Source organism: Tasmannia lanceolata, unplaced genomic scaffold (assembly GCF_043159265.1).
Source record: "Tasmannia lanceolata isolate RefF3 unplaced genomic scaffold, GAP_Taslan_0.1 ptg000002l, whole genome shotgun sequence".
Lineage (NCBI taxonomy): Eukaryota > Viridiplantae > Streptophyta > Magnoliopsida > Canellales > Winteraceae > Tasmannia > Tasmannia lanceolata.
This window is the reverse complement of record NW_027518679.1, coordinates 28,168,248-28,188,187: the sequence shown is the minus strand read 5'-3', so window position 1 is coordinate 28,188,187 and position 19,940 is coordinate 28,168,248. Positions and strand designations below refer to the sequence as shown.

The window sequence follows — 19,940 nt, the reverse complement described above, 5'->3', positions numbered from 1 at the left end:
CCATTTGATGGGCCACGGTTGTGACCCAGAAATAATTTCCATAGGATGATCCTAGCCCTCCGATTTATAGAGAAACTCCATATAATCAAACCTTTATAGATTGATAGATCCAAAGGAAGCTCTGGAGTTCTCTCTTGTTTGTATCTCTTACCATTGTTATTATCACGGATGCTTTGGAAGATATTCTAGAATCAAATGGTCGGTTATTACAAAGGGAATTCATAGTGAAAAATAACATCTGAAATGACCAAACATTCCTTACTAGATTGAGAAACTAAATCTTAGCCCACTAAGATAATGTGATTTCCTATAAAGGGTCATCTCCACAAAAGGCTATCAAACGAACGGTCCAGATCATGCTAATGTCAAGCGCGTGGGCTTTAGGCTTCTCATGCAGTCATGCACTTCTAATAGTATACTACCTCACCATACATAAGTAGATGCATTATACATTCATACACCTCTTTGAAAGCATCTCTCATGCAACAGTCAGCCGCGAAATTCCCTAGCAAATCCCTTTAAAATATAATAACAACGCTACTAACAAACACTTGGTTTATGGTTTCCCTAACTTTTCAAGTGTGCCCTAAAAACAAGGGTGTTTTTGTCATTTTGTGAAGAAAATATGGCTTGGTTGGTTGCTCCAAACTCTTTAATTAACCACTATTTGCCTGTCAAATGAAATTTGTCTTTATTTTTGTATGAATGAGAAGAAACTAAAGCTGAATTTGATTCAAAGAGAGAGAATTTATTCCAGTTTTTGTGGAGGCAGAAATGTTCGTGTTAATAATGTTTTGTTTTACCTTTATATGCTGACTGCCTCTCTGTTGATATTTACACATCCTCCTCTCTGCTGTGTGGGAAAAACAAAAAATCCTTAGATAACAGTTCCATCGCTAATTGTGGAGTTCTTTAACACCACGGTTATCCCAGAGCGGATGTAAAAGCCCTCAGATGGCCTTTCTGCCTCTTGAACATTCTGCATCACAAGAAGGAGAGTTTGAATCACATGAGAGAATCAAAATCTACTTAATAATGACATAAGATCATTAGAGGACATGGATGGTAGTGTATAATTACATCAGGATTAGTAGTTAATGGCTAGTTAATTACATGGTTAGAGTCTTTTTATGGGTGGAACACTCGTTTTCTATATACAAGGGTTGGATCTAACTATGAGGAGATCTTCCCACCCAGTCATCCAGAGAGGCAGTAGAAGATCCGGGTATGTTTTTTTTAGCAAATTGGGGTTGGGCCTGTAGCTCAATGGTTTAAAGCTTTGTATTCCAGCAGTGAGGTCGCAGGCTCAAACCCAGCTTACCTTTAACAAAAAAAAAAAGAAAAGATCCAGCCCTGATTGATCATCTGCCATGGACGTTCGACTTTTAAGTTTTCCAATTTTCATTGTATTCTAATGATCTGGACGGTTAGATTAATAGATCTAGATTCCACAAATGACTCTCCAAAAGGTCTGTTTTGAAACCAGGGGCAGATACTAGGCAGCAACTCCACAATGCCTTGTTATCGTCATGTTGGAGATTTCAGCGGATTTATTGGAAGAAAAATGTAGTCTGGTTCGGATAGAGGGGTTTAGGGTGGAAGGTCAGTTCTAGTAAAGCCTGAGTAGAACAGAGGGTCAGAGGGTGAAGAGGTCATTGTAGATATTTCTAGGAGGCTAGGTTGTTAGAAAGGTTGCTTTCTTTTTACTTGTACTTCTGCTTCATATTGGTAAATCCAAGAAGAAACCACCCTGAAGAGTATTCTAGTATATTTCACTTATTCTCCACACACACCAAGAAAAAGTATCAGAGCTGGAAAATAAGAGAAGGGAATTTTTATGGAATGGTCGCATAAAGTGCACGTTTTGGGAGTAATTAGGTACAAAATGTGAACCAGAATACTGGCATGATTTGGTATCTGTTGAATTACAACATATTCTTTGTTGCAAGGTCTTGAAAATCTTCTTAAATTTGCGGTCATTCTTCTAATTGAGGATGTTGATTCGGTAAATATCATTAGGTGGATATGTTATGAGGGACTGTGTCTCCATGTAAGTAAGAAAGCCATTACGAAGAGGTTCAAGGCTTCTGTCTCTTCCTTGAGCTAACCTTGAGCATATCCTTTAGAAAGCCAACAAGATTTCCTCACCCATTATAGCCAAGGATAGAATAATGAGAGTCCTTCATGATTGGGGACTCCTCCCTCATATTAGTTTATCTTCGATCAATAGACAATGATAATCATTGCTCATTGTTGAAGAACTTTAGTGATATGGATCCCACTGCCTGCCCGCGATCAATTTATATCACTTTAGATTTAGTATTTTTATGTTTAAATTGATAGGGTCTACAACCCTTCCCAGAGCTTCTTGGTTACGGCTTGATTCATCTTCCTTCTTGGAGCTTGGTATTCGCGTTTGTTGCTTTTTCCAATGAGTATCAAATTTCTTGATTTTTCCCCGAATCCTTCTAGTGAATCCATAGTAGTTTTAAAAGAAACCAAATCGAAAAGGATTAGTCGTAGACTTAGGGGTTCCGTCAAGGCCAAGGGCCAAAGGGAGAGATCCCAACTTTCTCGATATTCAAAGGACTCCGAAATTGGATCTAGGGTTTAGAGGAGAGAAACCTCTTCTTCAGAAGCTACGAAATCGGATGCTCCTCCTCCCAGCTCACCTCCTTTAGCTCTTCCTGGCCACGAAGCGAATATTATGGAGATAATGGCCGGAGAAACAATTCATCTTGAGGGGGTAATGTCCTCTGAGTGCACCCTTAAGGAGGGGGCAGTAGAAAGAATCAGGAAAGAGTACCGGATACCAGCGGGATATGGTGTCCGGCTCCCTACTACTGATGAGCGGGCGTGTGAGGGCTCATCTGCAAACGAGACAGCCTTTTACGTAGAAGCCTTCAGGGCCGGTGTCCGGTTTCCATTGCTGAGTATTATTATAGAAGCCCTGGAATTTCTACCGAGTAGCCCCTACTCAGTTAGTACCGAACAGTTGGCGTACCCTTTTAGCCTTTGTCGCCAAAGCCCACTTGCGAAAGGTTGATCCCGAGCTGGGACTACTTCGATGTTGCTCTGCCTTTAGTCCTCAGGTGAAGGGCGGCGATGGTTGGTTATACCTAACTCACCGTCCCCAAGTGAAAATTGCCACGAATCTTCCTTCTTCTATCAAAAAATGGGCCCTAATGGCATTCTTGTAAATCTTCTTAAGTTGGGAATTATAAATACAATAGACTCGTAGGGTTCGAAAAATAGCCCACACAAATTCTTTCTCAATCTCCTCTTCCTTTTTCTACTTCATCTTCGCCTTCATTTTTTTCTCTCGAGCTTGCATGGATGAAGGAGGCTATTAATTGTGACATGTGCCACAGGCCTTCTCTTTTCCGTGCAGACAAACTCATGCAGCGCCCCTTCATACGCATATGTTGAGGCCAGTCATCTACAGTGCAAGGCTCTGAAGGCCCTACACACCCACACCTCTTGATGTTTTACTTGTTCTCACAATCCCCAAGTTGTTCAACAGTCTACTAAGCTTGTTCTTATAAAGCACCTATTGATACTTTGCTCACAACCACCAAGCCTCTCATCAAGCTACTGAGCATGTCCTTGTCGTGACCAATTTTGAACCTATTCTCGTGATCAGCCTGCATCATGAGTCCATCGAAAACCAGGCCCTGGAGCCTAGTGCAAAGTTCATCCTATGCGAAGCATGATGATGCCAAACCAATTCGCCAAGACTTATGACCCTACAGCTCAAGACATAGACCTATGCCATGAACCAATCCGTAAGACCGAAGTCCACAAGGCAACTCCAACCGTTTGGAAGCGGGGCTAGGTCCAGCCATGCTCTGCTCTGCCAAGCCCAGAGACTTAGGCGCTCAATCCACCGCATCAAGGGACCTTCGGATAGCTGAAGACCACCAAGGAACGAGGCATTGTCCGTCACATTCTAATCCGTCACACACGAAATTTTTGTCATCCAAGGAGCAAGCATACACCATGGACTTGTCCGCCAGGCTTGCACCTCGCAAGGGCAACCGAAGACGCCCCAGTGCGAACACATGGAAAGCCTAGAAATTGGCCTACCCACATGTCGTATGCCGAGGCATCGTTATAGTCAACCCCATGCATCATCCGTACACGCAATGCAAGTGGGACCCAACCAACATGCATTGTCTTTGGCCCCTTTCCCTTGACCAAAAAAATTGGAGCATCCTCTGGAAAATTCACGGTCTTGTGTCTTCTATCCCTTTTCTTTGCTTCTTGACCTTCTTCTTTCCCTATTACTTCGATCTGACTGATACCCTTACCGAGTTACAATGCTTCGCCTTTCTTTCATTTTTTCTTCTTGATTTCTGCAAGTTCAACACTGCATAGCAGCAACTTGCTGCCTTATACATATTTCCTCATTGATTATGTTGTCCGAGTGCAGCTCGAGAGCATTTTCTCCTCTCCAGTTCAATGGTTCCATCCATTGCAGGTTGAGATTATCCTGGACTGTTTCAAACCTTCTCAGCTTCACAACTTGTCTTGAGCTACCATCACACGAGATTCGAGGGCTGACGTGCTGACCCAGGTGAGATCTATTTCGGACAAAATGATTAGATGCTTTGAAGCAATAGCCAACCAAAAAGTAAACTTCATAAAATTCGTGGTTATGAGAGTAGGGTTGTTGGGAGACCACGAGGTGGAAGCCCACGCTTATGCTTTGGGATGTAAAATGGGTCACACCCTGAACTTTTACTTAGGCCTACCTATTTTGTGGGTAGGAATACGAAAAGACTTTGGGACCCAGTGATCAAGAGGATGGAAAGGAAACTCTCCCCTTGGAAAAAAAAATGTGTTCTTTTCTTGGGAGTATTATATGTTGCTTCTTCCGTGTCCGGTGTCCATTTTAATTTTAATTGACCAGCTCCAATTGAATTCTTTATGGAGTGACAGATGTTTGTAAATCACTCGAAGAAGGTGTGTTGGGCATTGAAAGACTTAAATTAGTGAACAAAGACCTCCTCAAGAAATGGCTATAGAAATTTGACGTTGACAAAGAACTCCTAAGAACTCCTATGGAGTGCTTTGATAAATACCAAATTTCGGTCACATTTTTGTGTATGGACCTCCAATGGATAAATACATAATCAAGGGAACATCGGTGTGACGAGACATCATGAAAATATTGACCCTATTTCAAAAAGGGATTCACTTCAAAGTGGGCAATGGGGATAAGACTAAATTCCGGACAGATAAATGGTGTGGGAGTAGAACGTTAATGGAATACTTTCCGTTTCTTTGTAGCCTAGCCTTGCACAATGACGTGTGGCTGATACCATTCAAAAAAAAAAAGACGTGTGGCTGATACCATTAAAAAAAAGACATGTGGCTGATTCATTTCATATACTAGACGGATCAGTTGAGTGGAATTTTCACTTTATAGGAATCTTTTTAATGGGGAATTAGAAGTTGTTGCTTCATTCCTATCCAGAATCAACCTTATATACTTTATGGGTTGAGGACCTAACAAAAGGGGTTAGTCTTGCACGCCGATGGGGTACCTTCATAGTCAAATCCTTTTTTTTCTATCTCTTCCCCTTGTATTGTGATATGATCCATTTGATCATTCTTTTTCATTATTGTACTTGTTATTTTATTTTTATTGAGGATTGTTGGACTTATTTATGTTTATTTGATATGCCTAGATGTGAGGGGTTGTCCACATCATCTAGGGTCCACCATTGCACACACCATCCATCCCTTATTTAGTTGGTTTAGCCTATTTTTTCCATTGTGCTCTTATGAGTTTATTTGTCTTTCTTTGTTTCAGGAGCAGGACAGTCTTTTCACCTGGAGATTAGAACTAACAAAGAGGGTCCACTAAAGCCAACATATAAATATGAGTTTAATGAGGAGAAGCTCTAGTTTTGATGAATTGAAGAAAAAGAAAAAAGAAAGGAGCCGCACGTCTCCCCTCTACCTCCCTCCACGCCTCCATGGCGCCTCTTCTTCTTGTCTGCCAAACTCACGGCTGAAGGTGAGTCTTCCCTCCTCCATCCCTCACTTCTTCTCCTCTATCCCCATATTTCTCTCTTTCTTCCTTCTCTCTACTACTGCCCCCATATTTCTCTCTTTCTTCCTTCTCCCTTCCGCCCTCAAATTTCTCTCTTTCTTCCTCCATCCCTACTGCTGCCCTCATACCCTTTCCCTCTCTTTTGTTGCCCCATATTTCTCTCTTTCTTCCTTCTCCCTTCCGCCCTCAGATTTCTCTCTTTCTTCCTCTATCCCTACTGCTGCCCTCATACCCTTTCCCTCTCTTTTGTTCTCACTCTCGCAATTGTCTCTCTCTCGTCGCATCTTTTCTCTCTTTCGATCTTTCTCTCTCGTTCTCTATTCTCTCCCTATCATTTCTTGATCTCTTTCTCTCATATTCCCTCTTTTACATCCCTCTTTCTCACATTAATTGAGAGCTAGCTGCTGTCCGGAGGTTGGAGACGTGACCACGGGCTCCTCCACCACCCTCTTGGCCTCTTTGTTAACGAGATCTACACGTTAAAGGACTGCTGCAACTTACTGGTAATATTTTTTCCATATTCTCAGTCCCTTTAGTCATATCTCAGCCTTTAGAAACCCTTAGGAATATCCCTAGTTAATTAACCTAGTCTATTCAGAGCCTTTTGTCATTTATTCATTAATATTTGGGCCCTATATCTTTATTTTATGTCAAGGACAGCAATAAAACAGTCAATAAACTTGATTATTTGAGCCTCACATCCCCATGTTTTTATGCTAATTAGGATGTTAATTGTTTCATGCTTAAGTATAGAATATTGCTTATTCATGGTTTCTCTTTATAGTTAGTTTTGATGGTTCTTTATACTGACATTAAAACACTTAAATTTTGTTCATTTATTTTGGGTGTGGATATGACTATGAGAATTGTGAATAGTTGGTCCCATTGAGTTCCTAACCAATAACCATTACTGTAGGAGTCGCGAGCCTCCGGGTTTGCACCACCTTGGGTAACAGTCTTGAACCCTACACCTCCAGGCAAGAAAGCAATTATTGCCTTAAACCACTACAGCGTGTAAGAGATTGGTATCCTTTTATGAACATATGGTAGAATTTTCTTGTCTATCGCCCACTAGATATGTGTGCATTCTGCTGGTCCACGTGTCTAGACAAGATCCTCATGATAGGCCATCTTCGACACATACATAAGGTTATAGTTAATCATTGTGCCCTATGTCTAGCAAATGTCGAGCCAGTCGTTCACCTGCTCTTGCACTATAGTTTCACTTGTGATCTCAGGCTTTTCATTTTTGGCCTCTTTGGTGTAAGTTGGATTGTTGGGTTCTCCCTGGCCACAGCGCTAGTCATAGGGAGTCATGGAGTTTCGCTCCTTGGACTTCCAGAGGTAGGATCTTGTGGAAATTATTCTTTGTTGTCACCATGTGGCTTGTATGAAAGAAAAAAAACAGGAGAGTTTTCAAAGGGGTATCAAACGTTCCAAGGAATATTCAAAGTCAAATTTACTCTATGGTGGTCCAATGGTATTTAGGTGTCTTCCTTTTACATGTCTAGGGAGGAGATCAGGCAAAGTTGTGAACACTTTAAGGGTCCTACGGCCAAGGTGGGACCCCTCTCCTCTTGCGAGGCTGAAGCTAAATTTCGATAGGTCGAGTATTGGCAACCATGACTGACCACTATCAGAGGGCTACTAGGGAATATGATGCTAGTGAAGTTCTCTTGAATTTTTCGGGGCCGATTGGAGAGAAGATATCTAACGAGGTAGAGGTTCAAGCTCTTCTTAATGGGATCAAACTAGCTGATCATTCTCAGATAGATCAGTTCATTATCTGGAGAGATTCCCTCAACACTGTCAGATGGGTGAGGGGCAGGAGTTTGTTCTCGTGGAGGTTTGCAGATGCTATAGAGGAGATTCATGACTCATGAGAGGGACATGATACAAAGGTCCAACATATCGGGTGATCGTCTAACTCTGAGGTGGATCCCTAGCTCGCACGGGTGTCGACGGAGAGGCATTTTTGAATTTTGATTACTTGCCTCCCTGAGGATGTTGAGGATGTTGGGCCAGTTGAATTATTTTTGTTTTGTATCTATTATGTTAACTGTGATGTATGTACTTTCTCTGACCATCTTTGTCATTGGGCTTTTGTTTTAATCAGATCTTCACCATTCCAAAAAAAGTAATCACAAAATATCAATGAATTGAAGAGAAAATCACCTAAAGCCAATCAATTGTCATTTGGTTTAAATTGGAGAGAAATAGGCCCATGAACTGGGCATGAATCAAATGGAATGAGGAACATAATCATGTGGATATGCAGTTCTTGAATTGCAAGACACAAGTAAAATCAATTCGAAAGCAGACTAGATCTAACAGGAAGTTAATCAAGTCACATTCTCTAACAATATAAGATTTATAAATGTGAAACAACCAGTAACTCCAAAAGCTTAAGCTGTTGCCTGTTGGAGAAGGTGTTATTTAATCTTTTATACTCTAACACTCCCCCTCACGTGTGGCCCCTCTTTTAGATTTGGCCTACACGTGGCACATGTGGCCTCTTTTTGGGTTTGACCATTGCATGTGGATTTTTGACATCAAGGAGGTTTGAACTCAGGACCTTTGGCTCTAATACCATGTGAAACGACCAGTTACTCCAAAAGCTTAAGCTGTTGGAGATGGCATTATTTAATATTTTATACTTTAACAATAAAGAATAAAGAACAAAACAAATAATGTTGCACAATAACTTAAAATGTAAAAATTATAAACACATCATACTGCCTTGGTTAGGAACGACTTACGTCTTTATTTGCAATGACCACATCCTTTCCGATCTTTGCATTCTTGTCAATGATGCAGTTTCTGCAAGAAAGATCATTCATGTCTTACCAAGACGATATAGACTACAAGAATATATGACCATTATAACTATTGGCATCTCAAAAGGTGATACCTAATTTTGGTGTTCCTCCCAACACCAATGGGAACTTTTCCCTCAGCCAGAAAGGATGCTCTCTCTGACTCAGTTTGATAATAGTCAGCACCCATCATCATGGTATCCTGTGAAATATAATAAGAAACTATTTTTTGGACAGAGCAACTTAAAGTTGATAACAAAAAAACCTAATGTATATGTTTTTTTTTTTTGAATGGTAAAAATTAATGTATATGTTGGCTCATCAACTTTCATCAAAATAAAGAGAAGAGGCCAAAAAACTCGTCAACTTTCATCATAATAAAGAGAAGAGGCCAAAAAAAATATTATGTAAACCTAGACACAACTACACTGAAATATGTTCAAAATGGATCCAAGCATAACAGTACTGAATTTCAAGCAAGAACATGGAAGGAAACAGTGAATAGTTCCACAAAATCATTTAAACCTTAATAGTAGAATAGGAAGGAAAAGGATATCTAATTTTAAATCCTATGAACAATAGAGGAATCAAAATTACGCTGGATACAAAGTGATGGATATGGATACGATCCCAGATAAAAGAATTTCTCCAAAAGGACCTATAATACCAAGATATTGCATGGATATGGGATAGCGCAGCAATGGCTTTTACATTTATATTGAAGTGACAGATATAGATATGTTACCTCTTTGTACATATCTAATTATTATAGCCAAAGTCCCATGCATGAATATAGTAAAAATATCATATTTGATGCATGGATATTCAAAGAAACCCAACCAAGGTGCTGAGAGGATAGTTGGCTAGAGAAATGAAACAACATAAGACCATTATGGGGAAACCTATATGATGATTTCTATAAGTACCAAAAGGAACCGAACACAGGCTGACTGAAAAGGCATTTCCCTCATCACAAAATACAAAAGAAGAAACAATTAACCTCAACAACCCACCACATAGAGTGGCTGTCAGAAGCTAATTGACTCTTTTACCCGTGACCACAGCTTTTTGCATTGATCAATAAAACAATTAAAATAACTACAATAACCTCAATTTATTAGATAGAAATTGTTCTAGTTAATATGATGGGCATTTAGGTGAAATTAAAAATTCCACTCACTTCGATTGATCTGTTAAGATGTAGGGAGATTTGTTAAATAAACATTTTCATACAATAAACCTCCTATATATGTGTGTGTGTATGTGTGTGTGTGTGTGTGTGTGTGTGTGTATATATATATATATATATATATATATATATATATATATATATATATATATATATATATATATATGAGGAAAGTGTTCCTATGCTCAAGCGCAGATAAGCCTATCTACACTCGAGTGCAGAAAACAGGGTGGGCCCACATTTTGGGGTGATCCAAAGCATTCATTTGGAAGGCCCCATCATGGATGGGGTGTGTACAAAAAACCAGCTCTATAGGATTATCCCTTCCATTTGTGGAGGGAAAAAATGGGCAGATTTGTAGACAAACAGTATCTGTCCATTTTTCCCTCCACAAATGGACACCCTAAGATGATCTAATGGAGCTGATTTTTGGTACACACCCCATCCATGATGGAGCCTTCCAAATGAATGCTTAGGATCACGCCCAAAATGTGGGCCCACCCTTGTTTTCTGCACTCGAGCGCAGGAACACTCTCTCTCTCTCTCTCTCTCTCTCTCTCTCTATATATATATATATATATATATATATATATATATATATATATATATAGAGAGAGAGAGAGAGAGAGAGAGAGAAAGTGTTCCTGCGCATATGCTCAGATAGCTTATCTGAGCAGCTGCTTCAAAAACTCATGTGGCCCCACATTTTTTGGCGTGATCCAAAGCATTCATTTGGAAGGCCCTTCCATGGATAGGTTGTGTACAAAAAATCAGCCATTTAGGATCATCCTAACCCTACCATTTGTGGAGGGAAAATGGTAAAAAACAATGTCTATTTTCCCCTCCACCTTTGATTGGGTTAGGATGATCCTATAGGGCTGATTTTTGGTACACACCCTATCCATGGAAGGACCTTTCAAATGAATGCTTTGGATCACCCCAAAAATGTGGGCCACATGAGTTTTTGAAGCAGCTGCTCAGATAGCTTATCTGAGCAGCTGCGCAGGAACACTACTCTCTCTCTCTCTCTCTCTCTCTCTCTCTCTCTCTCTCTCTCTCTCTCTCTCTCTCTCATATATATATATATATATATATATATATGGGGTTGATTTTTCTAGTCGGCCGACTAGAAAAGTTTTCTAGTCCGTCCGCCAAAAAATCAGTGCGGGCCCACAGTTTTTGTGTGATCCGAAGCATTCATTTAATAGGCCCTGACATGGATAGGGTGTGCCCAAAAAATCAGCTCCATAGGATCATCCCAACCCTACGATTTGTGGAGGTTAAAATGGATGGGTATAAAACTTCACTAATTTGTCCAATTTTTAGCTCCACAAATCGAAGGGTTAAGATGATCCTATGGAACTGATTTTTTGCGCACACCCTATCTATGTGAGGGCCTATCAAATGAATGCTTTGGATCATCCAAACATTGTGGGCCCACTGTGTTTTGGGTCGGCGGACTAGAGAAGGTTCTCTAGTCGGCCGACTAGAGAAACTTTTCTCATATATATATATATATATATATATATATATATATATATATATATATAGAGGAAACTGTTGGTGAGCTAGCTTGCCCAATCACATGGGTCCCACATTTTGGGGAGTGATCCAAACCATTCATTTGCAAAGCCTTATCATAGATTGGTGGTGTACCAAAAATCAGCTCCATAGGATCATCCTAACCCCTCCATTTGTGGAGGACAAAAATGGGGAAGATTTGTGTCTGTCCATTTTTGTCCTCCACAAATGGAGGGGTTAGGATGATCCTATGGAGCTGATTTTTGGTACAACCCCATCTATGTAAGGGACTTTCAAATGAATGGTTTGGATCATCCTAACAAAGTGGCCCCCCATGTGATTGGGCAAGCTAGCTCACCATAAGTTTGGTGAGCTTAAGCTCACCAACAGTTTCCTCATATATATATATATATATATATATAATATGGAATTGGTGTTGACACTTGACATCATAAATTTAAGCTTCTTTTATCATGTCAGATTATCTTTTTAATTTGCTTTTACCCTTTTTTTTAATGGTTTATTTGCTTTTACCTTTTTAAACATAGAAAAATGAGATGGCTGTCAGCCTAATTTTTAAGGGTGATGTCATGCCCACCCACCCAAATACATATATAAGGTTTCTGCGCTCGAGCGCAGATACCATACCTGTGCTCGAGCTTAAGTCTCGTTGTATGTATATATGCGTATGTATGTATGTATGTCTTTATGTGTGTGTATGTTACATGCATACATACACTGATGCACACATTTGTATGTAGTATGTACTTATGTATGTATAGACAGCACATAATTGCATCATTGGCAAGTTACCTTCAGCTCAGCTCCATACTCTAGTCTTGAGCGGACCCCAACTATGGAATGATCAACACTGCATTCCCTTACGAAGCACCCATGTGAAATTATAGAGTTCAAAACCTGCAGTTATTAAAAGTAATGACTCACGGAATTTGTCAAAACAGGCTTAGTCACAGCAGCAAGAAGAGTAAATACCCATCTTACCTGGCATTTTTCTATTTTAGTTGGTGGTAGGAACCGAGGAGATGTGAAGATCGGCTTCAATGGATCAAAGAAGTGAAACTTGGGAGGCTACAAAGAGAGAATTGAAGTTTTTTACATTCCGGAAATTTATATAACTTAATAACATTGTAAGACAAGTATTTCAAGGGAGAAATACCTGATCGGTGAGAGCCAAGTTTGCATCAAAAAAGGATTTTATTGTTCCAATGTCTTCCCAGTAGTCATTGAACAGATATGCCTGTCATGGAATGAATACCACAGCCAACTTGTTAGACTTGTTTAGTTTTATTTAACCATACAAAACCCATTTCAGTATATAGTCCTTTTTCTTTAAACTAAAGCAGACAAAACTAATGCAATCCAGGCTCGGGGAGGTGGCACCAATTACCACAGTAGCCAGATCTTATGTTCTTAATGAACCTGCATTTGTATGTAGGATTTTTAAAAACCAACTACCTGAACATTGTGTTCTTCAGCTGCCATTGGAATGATTTCTGATCCAAAATCATTAGCTGTTGGATATCGGCATCTGAAAACAACCAAATAATAGATGCTTTAATAATAAAACTAAATAATCATTAGAAGTTGTACTTAATAATAGATGCTTTGTGAAATCTGTTTAACATGTAATTTATTCATTTGAAACTAGAAAAGGGAAGAGATGAGACTTGATATTCTCAACTCAACTCAACTCAACTCAACAAAGCCTTTGTCCCAAACTAGTTGGGGTCGGCTAAATGAATCCTTTCAAAAAAAATCATGAAGAAGGAGATGAGACTTGATATTCCCAAACAAAAAATCAATCAGTGACGTTTTTTTAGTTCATTCAAACAATACAAATGCAACAAACAAGTCAACAAGGAACCTCTGTTTTTACAAGAAAAGAAGAAAATGAATCAAATATGCATGTCGGACAAGCATCTGAAACACCTCATCGAGGTAATCAGTATGATACACTAACTCATTGTTTCAGTGTTTTTCTTCTTGGCTAGTATTGAATGCATCTCTGCTTATACAGATTTTATATACATGTTACCTTTTTATTTACTAATATTAGCATATTGATATGTTTTTAAAATCAGTGCTTATACATACATTCATCTCAGTGAATTATCTCAGTTTTTCGGAGTAGGGTTGTCAAATATATCAGGAATGTGCCAAACATCGACATGCGTCCCTATGTCTGTTGCATATGAGACTAACAGGTCCATCTTTAATTGATGGCAGATAAAGGCTAAAAGCTCATTTTTATGGATATAGCACATGAGAGATCGGAAATTACATTGCATATTTCTACATGCAAAGACAGGAAGCATGCATGTTACAGACAAGGAGCAAGCATGGGTAGACAACTACCTCAGAAGATTTAGCAGAACCTCTGTTTTGAATAAATATATCCCCATTGATGCTATATATGGAAACTGCTTTGCCTCCTGGGCAGACAATCCTAGAATAGTTGTGTCCACTTGCTGCAGTAACCAACCCTTCCATTTAGACACATGTTGCATGAGAGAAGAATAAATCTAGACAACAATTTTAGACTTCACACCAGTTAGTTTGGATATATGTGTGCATGGGTGTATGAGCGAGAAAGAAATAGAGAGTGAACAGTTTCTCTTACCATAGATTTCAGACTTTCACCCTTCGGTTTTTCATTAAAATAACATATTCGACCTGTTAAATCAATCTTCATCAAGCCAAAATCAGAAGCACGGCTGCAGTAAGAAAAGAAAGCAAATTTAATAGAACAGAAGTTAATGAATATAATTTTTATTTCTTGCTGAAAAAATCCACCTAATAAGATAATTCAAATAAAATGTTATGCAATACATCAAACTCGTATTTTACCTGCCATCCACAGGAACACAAGAAACAGATATATCAGCACCCGAATTTATGTGCTTCTGCACATGAATTTCAAGTTCTTGATAAGAATTTTATGGGAGTAATTCCAAATTAAATATCCAAAAAGAATCTTAGGTTGAACCTGAACAAAGTCCATGTAATCCATTCGATAAAGATGATCACCAGATAATATCAAAATGTTCTCTATATGCCTGTTCTTGGCATCCTGCAAAAATTTCCAGGAATAAATGTAAAATTTTAATTGAATAGATCAACAGGGATAAAGAAAATTGCAGTCGCCAGGCATGCTTATTCATATGTGAATGCCTGAAAGTATATCACTGTATGCCATTTTGTACTGCTATCCTTAATGAATGAATTAATGCCCAGCTATAGGAACTTCAGAATAAATCACAATTAGAAATCAAATCAAATTTATTTACTGTTTGCACACCTCAAAGAGCCATATGAACTGTCTTACAGCATCAGCCGTTCCCTGAAACCACCTCTTGCCAGATTCACCAGGCCTCTGAGTAGCAGCTAATACCTATATAGAGGAGTCAAACAAACTCCATCAGAACAAAATAAAGCAGAAACTAACCACCCTGTTTCATCAACTTCTAGAACTGATACAGACCAGTCGTGTGTTTGAACGTTGTCATCCGAAAGGAGCTAGGGTATTGATGTTCTTAGGTTTTGCTTACCATGACAAAAAAAAAGTACGATATAGCATACCTCAACAAACCCATCGCCGAAGTTAACACCATTTCCAAAACTATAGGTTCGAGCAAGATGGCGGTTGAGAGATTGAGAGTTGAACTGGGTCAGGATGTAAATTTTGTTTATTCCACTATTGATGCAGTTGCTCATCGGAACATCAATAAGCCTATAGCCCCCCCCAATTGGTACCTATGGACCAGGCAAAACAATATTTACTAGGATACATGTGTAGTACTCGATTCATGGCATTGTGTAAGAAATAGGTTTCCGTAATGAAAAGAATAAAACCATAATTACTAAATTCCACACGGTAACGAAAGTCAACTTGTGAGTGTTTCCATTGCAAAACCCAGAATATTACACATTAAATAATGTAGGGCGATGATATTTTCACCCCCCTTGCATTACGAATGCGCCCCCTTATAACGTGATTTGACGTCAAAAAGCGTTAAAGTTGCCCACTTTTTCACGTCAAATCACATTATAAGGGGAGCGCATGCGTAATGCAGGGGGAGTGAAAATATCATCTCCCAATAATGTAAGCAGTCTTCACAACCTATCAAGAACAAACAATCAGTTCAAGGTTACCCTTAGAGTCACCGAGGTTCCTGATATCATTGAGAAGTTATAGCATCCTACTTTCTAATATGACGCATATATACCCTAGAATATCTCAAGGAAATGCATTTCATTTATTTTTGGAATATGTTCCACGAGACTTCATTCTTCGTGTTCATCTGTCTAGTTAACATTATAGGTACATTGTGACACATGACATCCACCGCATTGGACGCTCAAAATGGGAAGAATTAATACTTTTCAGTCTTTTAAAACCTCAGAGAATTGAACTTAATATAAATCATCATTGTAGAGGTTCAAGAAAAAGGCTCTAACTTGTTCTTCTACAATCATTTTGAACTTTCTATCATTTATTCATTTCAGTTTCAATGGTTAGAAAACTTGATCAGAGGCTCAGTTTAGTAGACAAGGTAAAAATCCAGTTACATTTGCCAGGCCTTATCCTTTATCTCCATTCTTCTTGTTACTCTTCTTCCCAGGCAAGAACTTGCTCACGAATATTTTTTAGATGTTTCCTGACTGAAACTGAGACTGCCGATTTAGGATCAAATAGATGCATGAGCAAGAATTATATACCTTTTTTCAACTTGCAAACAATTATGGGTTATTCCTTTTCAACAAGAAACAATATAGGCAGAGAAAAATCAAATAATTGCAGTATAGAACACCATAAAGTGACAAAACATGATACATCATAAAGCAAAATATAAAATAAAAGATATCTCCACATCTCGAGGTCACTTACAGCTGGCTTGGCTCTTCTTCGAGTTAGAGGAAAAAGTCGGGTCCCAGCACCACCGCCTAAGATAATTGAGGCGACAGTTTTTGGATCAGCTTGTGGTTTTGCAAACATTGGGGCCTGCATGCTCTGCATATCAAGAGCAGAAAAAGAACATTGGATTTCTGCCAATTTCTAGTATAATAAATTAAGAAAGAGCAGTAGTCTACAGGTAGCTGAGTAAAAACTACATTGAATTTCCAACTTTTATTTATTTATTTTTGAATGGCAAGTTCCAACTTTTAATTGCAACACAAAATGGGTCAATATCTGTCATAAATCAGTAGAACAACACAGCAAAGACAAAAAGGAAATCTATAAAGAAAAATCCTAAAAGTTAAATAACCACCAAAACACATTTAAAAGGTTATACAAATTTGTTCTTGTCCTCTGATAATTAAGAATATCACCTAAATTTATTAATAAAATTGTAATGAGGAATTCACAAGTAGGAATTTGGTGATACAGTTTAGTAGTCCAAAACTCAGAAATTGCAATTTGGTGCTGCAGTTTAGTAGCCCAGCTATTAGAGCTCTTTATTCAGATCAACCAACAAGGGATTTTAATTTCTTTACGGAACAAAAGAGGTTAATATAAATAATTATCTTACAACGAACCAGATATGAATGAACATAATGTAAGAGAATAAGAATGAAAAGATGGAATAAGAAAGAGAATAAGCCTCAAGTAATTCTTTCTTTAATCTTAGGCACACAAAAAAAAGAAGAGGACCAGACACAATTGAGCATAATGTAAGAGAACATAAAAAAAAAAGATGGAATAAGAAAAAGAATAAGCATCAAGTAGTTCTTTCATTAATCATAGGCACAAAAAATAAGTAGAGGCATTTTAGACCAGGAAACATAAACAGGCCAATTCATATAGAAATCTGAATAAAGAATTCAAGATTTAAATTAAATCCCACAAATCAATAAAAGAAAGACTTGAAATGCAGAAAAAGAGTCCCACAAAACAAAGTTACCATAAACTCCTTAGCAACATCTGCAAGAACAGAGCTAACTCCAAAGCCATCCTTTCTCCTGCAGGATCTATGGTTTTCTTGGGTACCCAATACGCCGCTCTTAGCATGTCGTACTGAAACTCTGTCACCAAAGAATGACGACGAATGACCACCAACCAAACCCCTTCCTTGATGTGGCTGGATCAAAGACAATTCAAACGACCCACGAATCGAAGGATGTGTGTGTAACACCCCTGTCATAGCTACCAAGAAAATGCGATAGGAAATCCGAAAATATATCTCTTGTCTGTGATCCCAATTCCCCTGATTCTTGAATTGCAGAATAATCAAATAGGCAAAGAAACTGAGATCTCTAGAACAAATTTTCTATGAACAGACTTTTCAACACCTGCTAATTCTCGTGCACTCAGAGTCTATTGATAGCAACCACACTAAAAGGACACTCTATAAATGACAAAATAGTCTTTTTCTCAGCCTTCACAAAATAGTCTCTTGTTATTATATGTGGAATAACCAATCTCAATTTCTCAAACGAATATAAAATTTTCTTCTCTATTAAGAGAGATCCGAAAATTCTGACAAAAACAGAGACAGCTAAGCAGATCAAAACTCAACCGTTCTTGAGAAGTGAATAGCTATTGTTTTCTCGAAAATCCGTTGCGGCAATATTCAGCAAAGGATGGCCCCCACCTGTGTCTTTATCTCGCTTTTGGACGGGGAATCCGTATTGATTCTCAATAGCTTACTGGAAAAGCCAATAAAAACAAGAGATCGGATTCTTACAGATCTGCATTTGCCCTCATCTAGGGTTTTCACTTCCAGGAAGACATCTTTCTTAATTCCAGACCTTGAGATGCAATGAAAAGCTGAATTTGTTAAAAATTAGTTGATCGTATGAGATTCTTGGAGAAAATCTCGACCTTTAGAACAATAAAAAAGCTCAATTTCTTAAAGATTAGTTGATCGAATGAAATACTGGAGAAGCAATGAAAAGCTGAATTTGTTAAAGATTAGCTGATTGGATGAGATTCTGGAGAAAATCTCAATCTTGAGAAGCAATAAAAAGCTCAATTTCTTAAAGATTAGTTGATCGCATGAAATACTGGAGAGACTCCCTAATTTTCGGGTTGATCTAAGCGGATCCGAAATATGTTACGTTTGATCTTAACGGATCCGATAAATGTTAGGTTTATTTAATCGGATCCGATAAATGGAACTAGCTTAGAGAAAAAAAATATGTAAAGAATAACAGAAAATTCTTCGATTTTGGGAGAAAAAGCTGAAGAACACCTGATCTGCAGATCCAAATCGAGAAACTGAACTAAGTTTCAGAGAATATCAGTGGAAAATACACAGAACTGATTTACGCGAAAAAAACGAGTAAATTTCAGCCTGCAATCTGTGTATTTACTGATCTAATTCAGAAGAAATTTCAATCAATAGATTGAGATCGCATTAAATGTTGCTCTAAAATGCATTGATTCTCCTTTTTTATAAAGAGTATTGGAACAAGATCTCAAGATCGCATTACATGCAACTAGAAAATAAGAAACAAATTACCGTTAAATCATCATCAGCCTCTTCATGAATGTAGTTGTTCGATTTAAAAAAAAAGACAATCCGATCTCAAGATTTTCAGCTGATCTAACTAGAATGAGAGCTTATGAAGTATAAATCTTGAAAAAAAAGGAAGAAGTGATTTGATTAAAACCTAGCAGAGATCTTGTTGCAGGAAGACTCAAGTTAGTAGAAAAGATGGAGAGCTTTTTGCGGCGAAAGAGACGGTTAATGTAAACGACTAATGGATGTGAGAGTGGATTTCATTCTATTTTATAATTGTTTTCAGGTCTGTCCGACGTGGACTGTGGGTCCCACGTTGCTGATCATTCAACGGTCCAGATGATATCTGTGGTTGGGATCTTGGTTGCGATCGGACGGTTTAGATGAACGAGGGAGAAATGAGATGGTCGGTGTAATTTTTTTGTTTTTTCGTTGAGATCCAGTCCACGTGTGATTTGTTTTAGAAGTTGAGATCTTGGGTGATGGACAAGCACGTGACCTGTCCACCGCCCTGGAGACATCTCTCTCACGTGACCTGATATTTTTCAAAAAGTACGGGGCCCCACTCCATAGGATGATCGAAACTATCCCTAGAGGGACTGGACATCATGACGACTTTTTATACGGTAGACCTGGCAAACGGGTGGGTCGGGCCGGGCCAACCCGCGGGTGCGGGTCACACGGGTCGGGTCAGGAAATGACCCGCATTTTTGCGGGTCAGAATTTAGGTGACGCGCACGGCCCGCGGGTGGGCCGGGTCAACCCGCGGGTCACCCACAAATTCAAACCGTTGTTTATTTTGGGAAATGTTATCACTGGATTTTGATGAGGGCGGTATGGCCGGCACCGTGGGATGATCCAAACCGTCC

At 38.8% G+C, this 19,940-nt stretch overlaps 1 protein-coding gene across 4 annotated transcripts; it reads right to left on the bottom strand.

Annotated features, from left to right (window-relative positions):
• Positions 1-402: 402 nt before the first annotated feature.
• On the bottom strand, positions 403-19,297 carry LOC143853495 (glucose-1-phosphate adenylyltransferase large subunit 1-like). Of its 4 annotated transcripts, none has more exons than XM_077363390.1 (16): positions 19,072-19,297; positions 17,512-18,377; positions 16,497-16,619; positions 15,188-15,361; positions 14,907-14,999; positions 14,595-14,678; positions 14,456-14,511; positions 14,229-14,322; positions 13,964-14,076; positions 13,064-13,136; positions 12,765-12,845; positions 12,590-12,676; positions 12,401-12,505; positions 8,973-9,079; positions 8,821-8,881; positions 403-979 (listed from the first exon to the last, which is right to left on the bottom strand). In XM_077363390.1, the coding sequence occupies exons 2-16, from the start codon at positions 17,749-17,751 to the stop codon at positions 878-880; spliced, it is 1,593 nt and encodes a 530-aa protein (XP_077219505.1). In that variant the 5' UTR covers positions 17,752-18,377; positions 19,072-19,297; the 3' UTR covers positions 403-877. The 4 variants fall into 4 exon arrangements, with proteins under 4 accessions (XP_077219505.1, XP_077219493.1, XP_077219578.1 ...); XM_077363378.1 differs by having other exon boundaries at positions 17,512-18,358; XM_077363463.1 differs by having other exon boundaries at positions 17,512-18,358; positions 19,223-19,277.
• Positions 19,298-19,940: the final 643 nt, after the last annotated feature.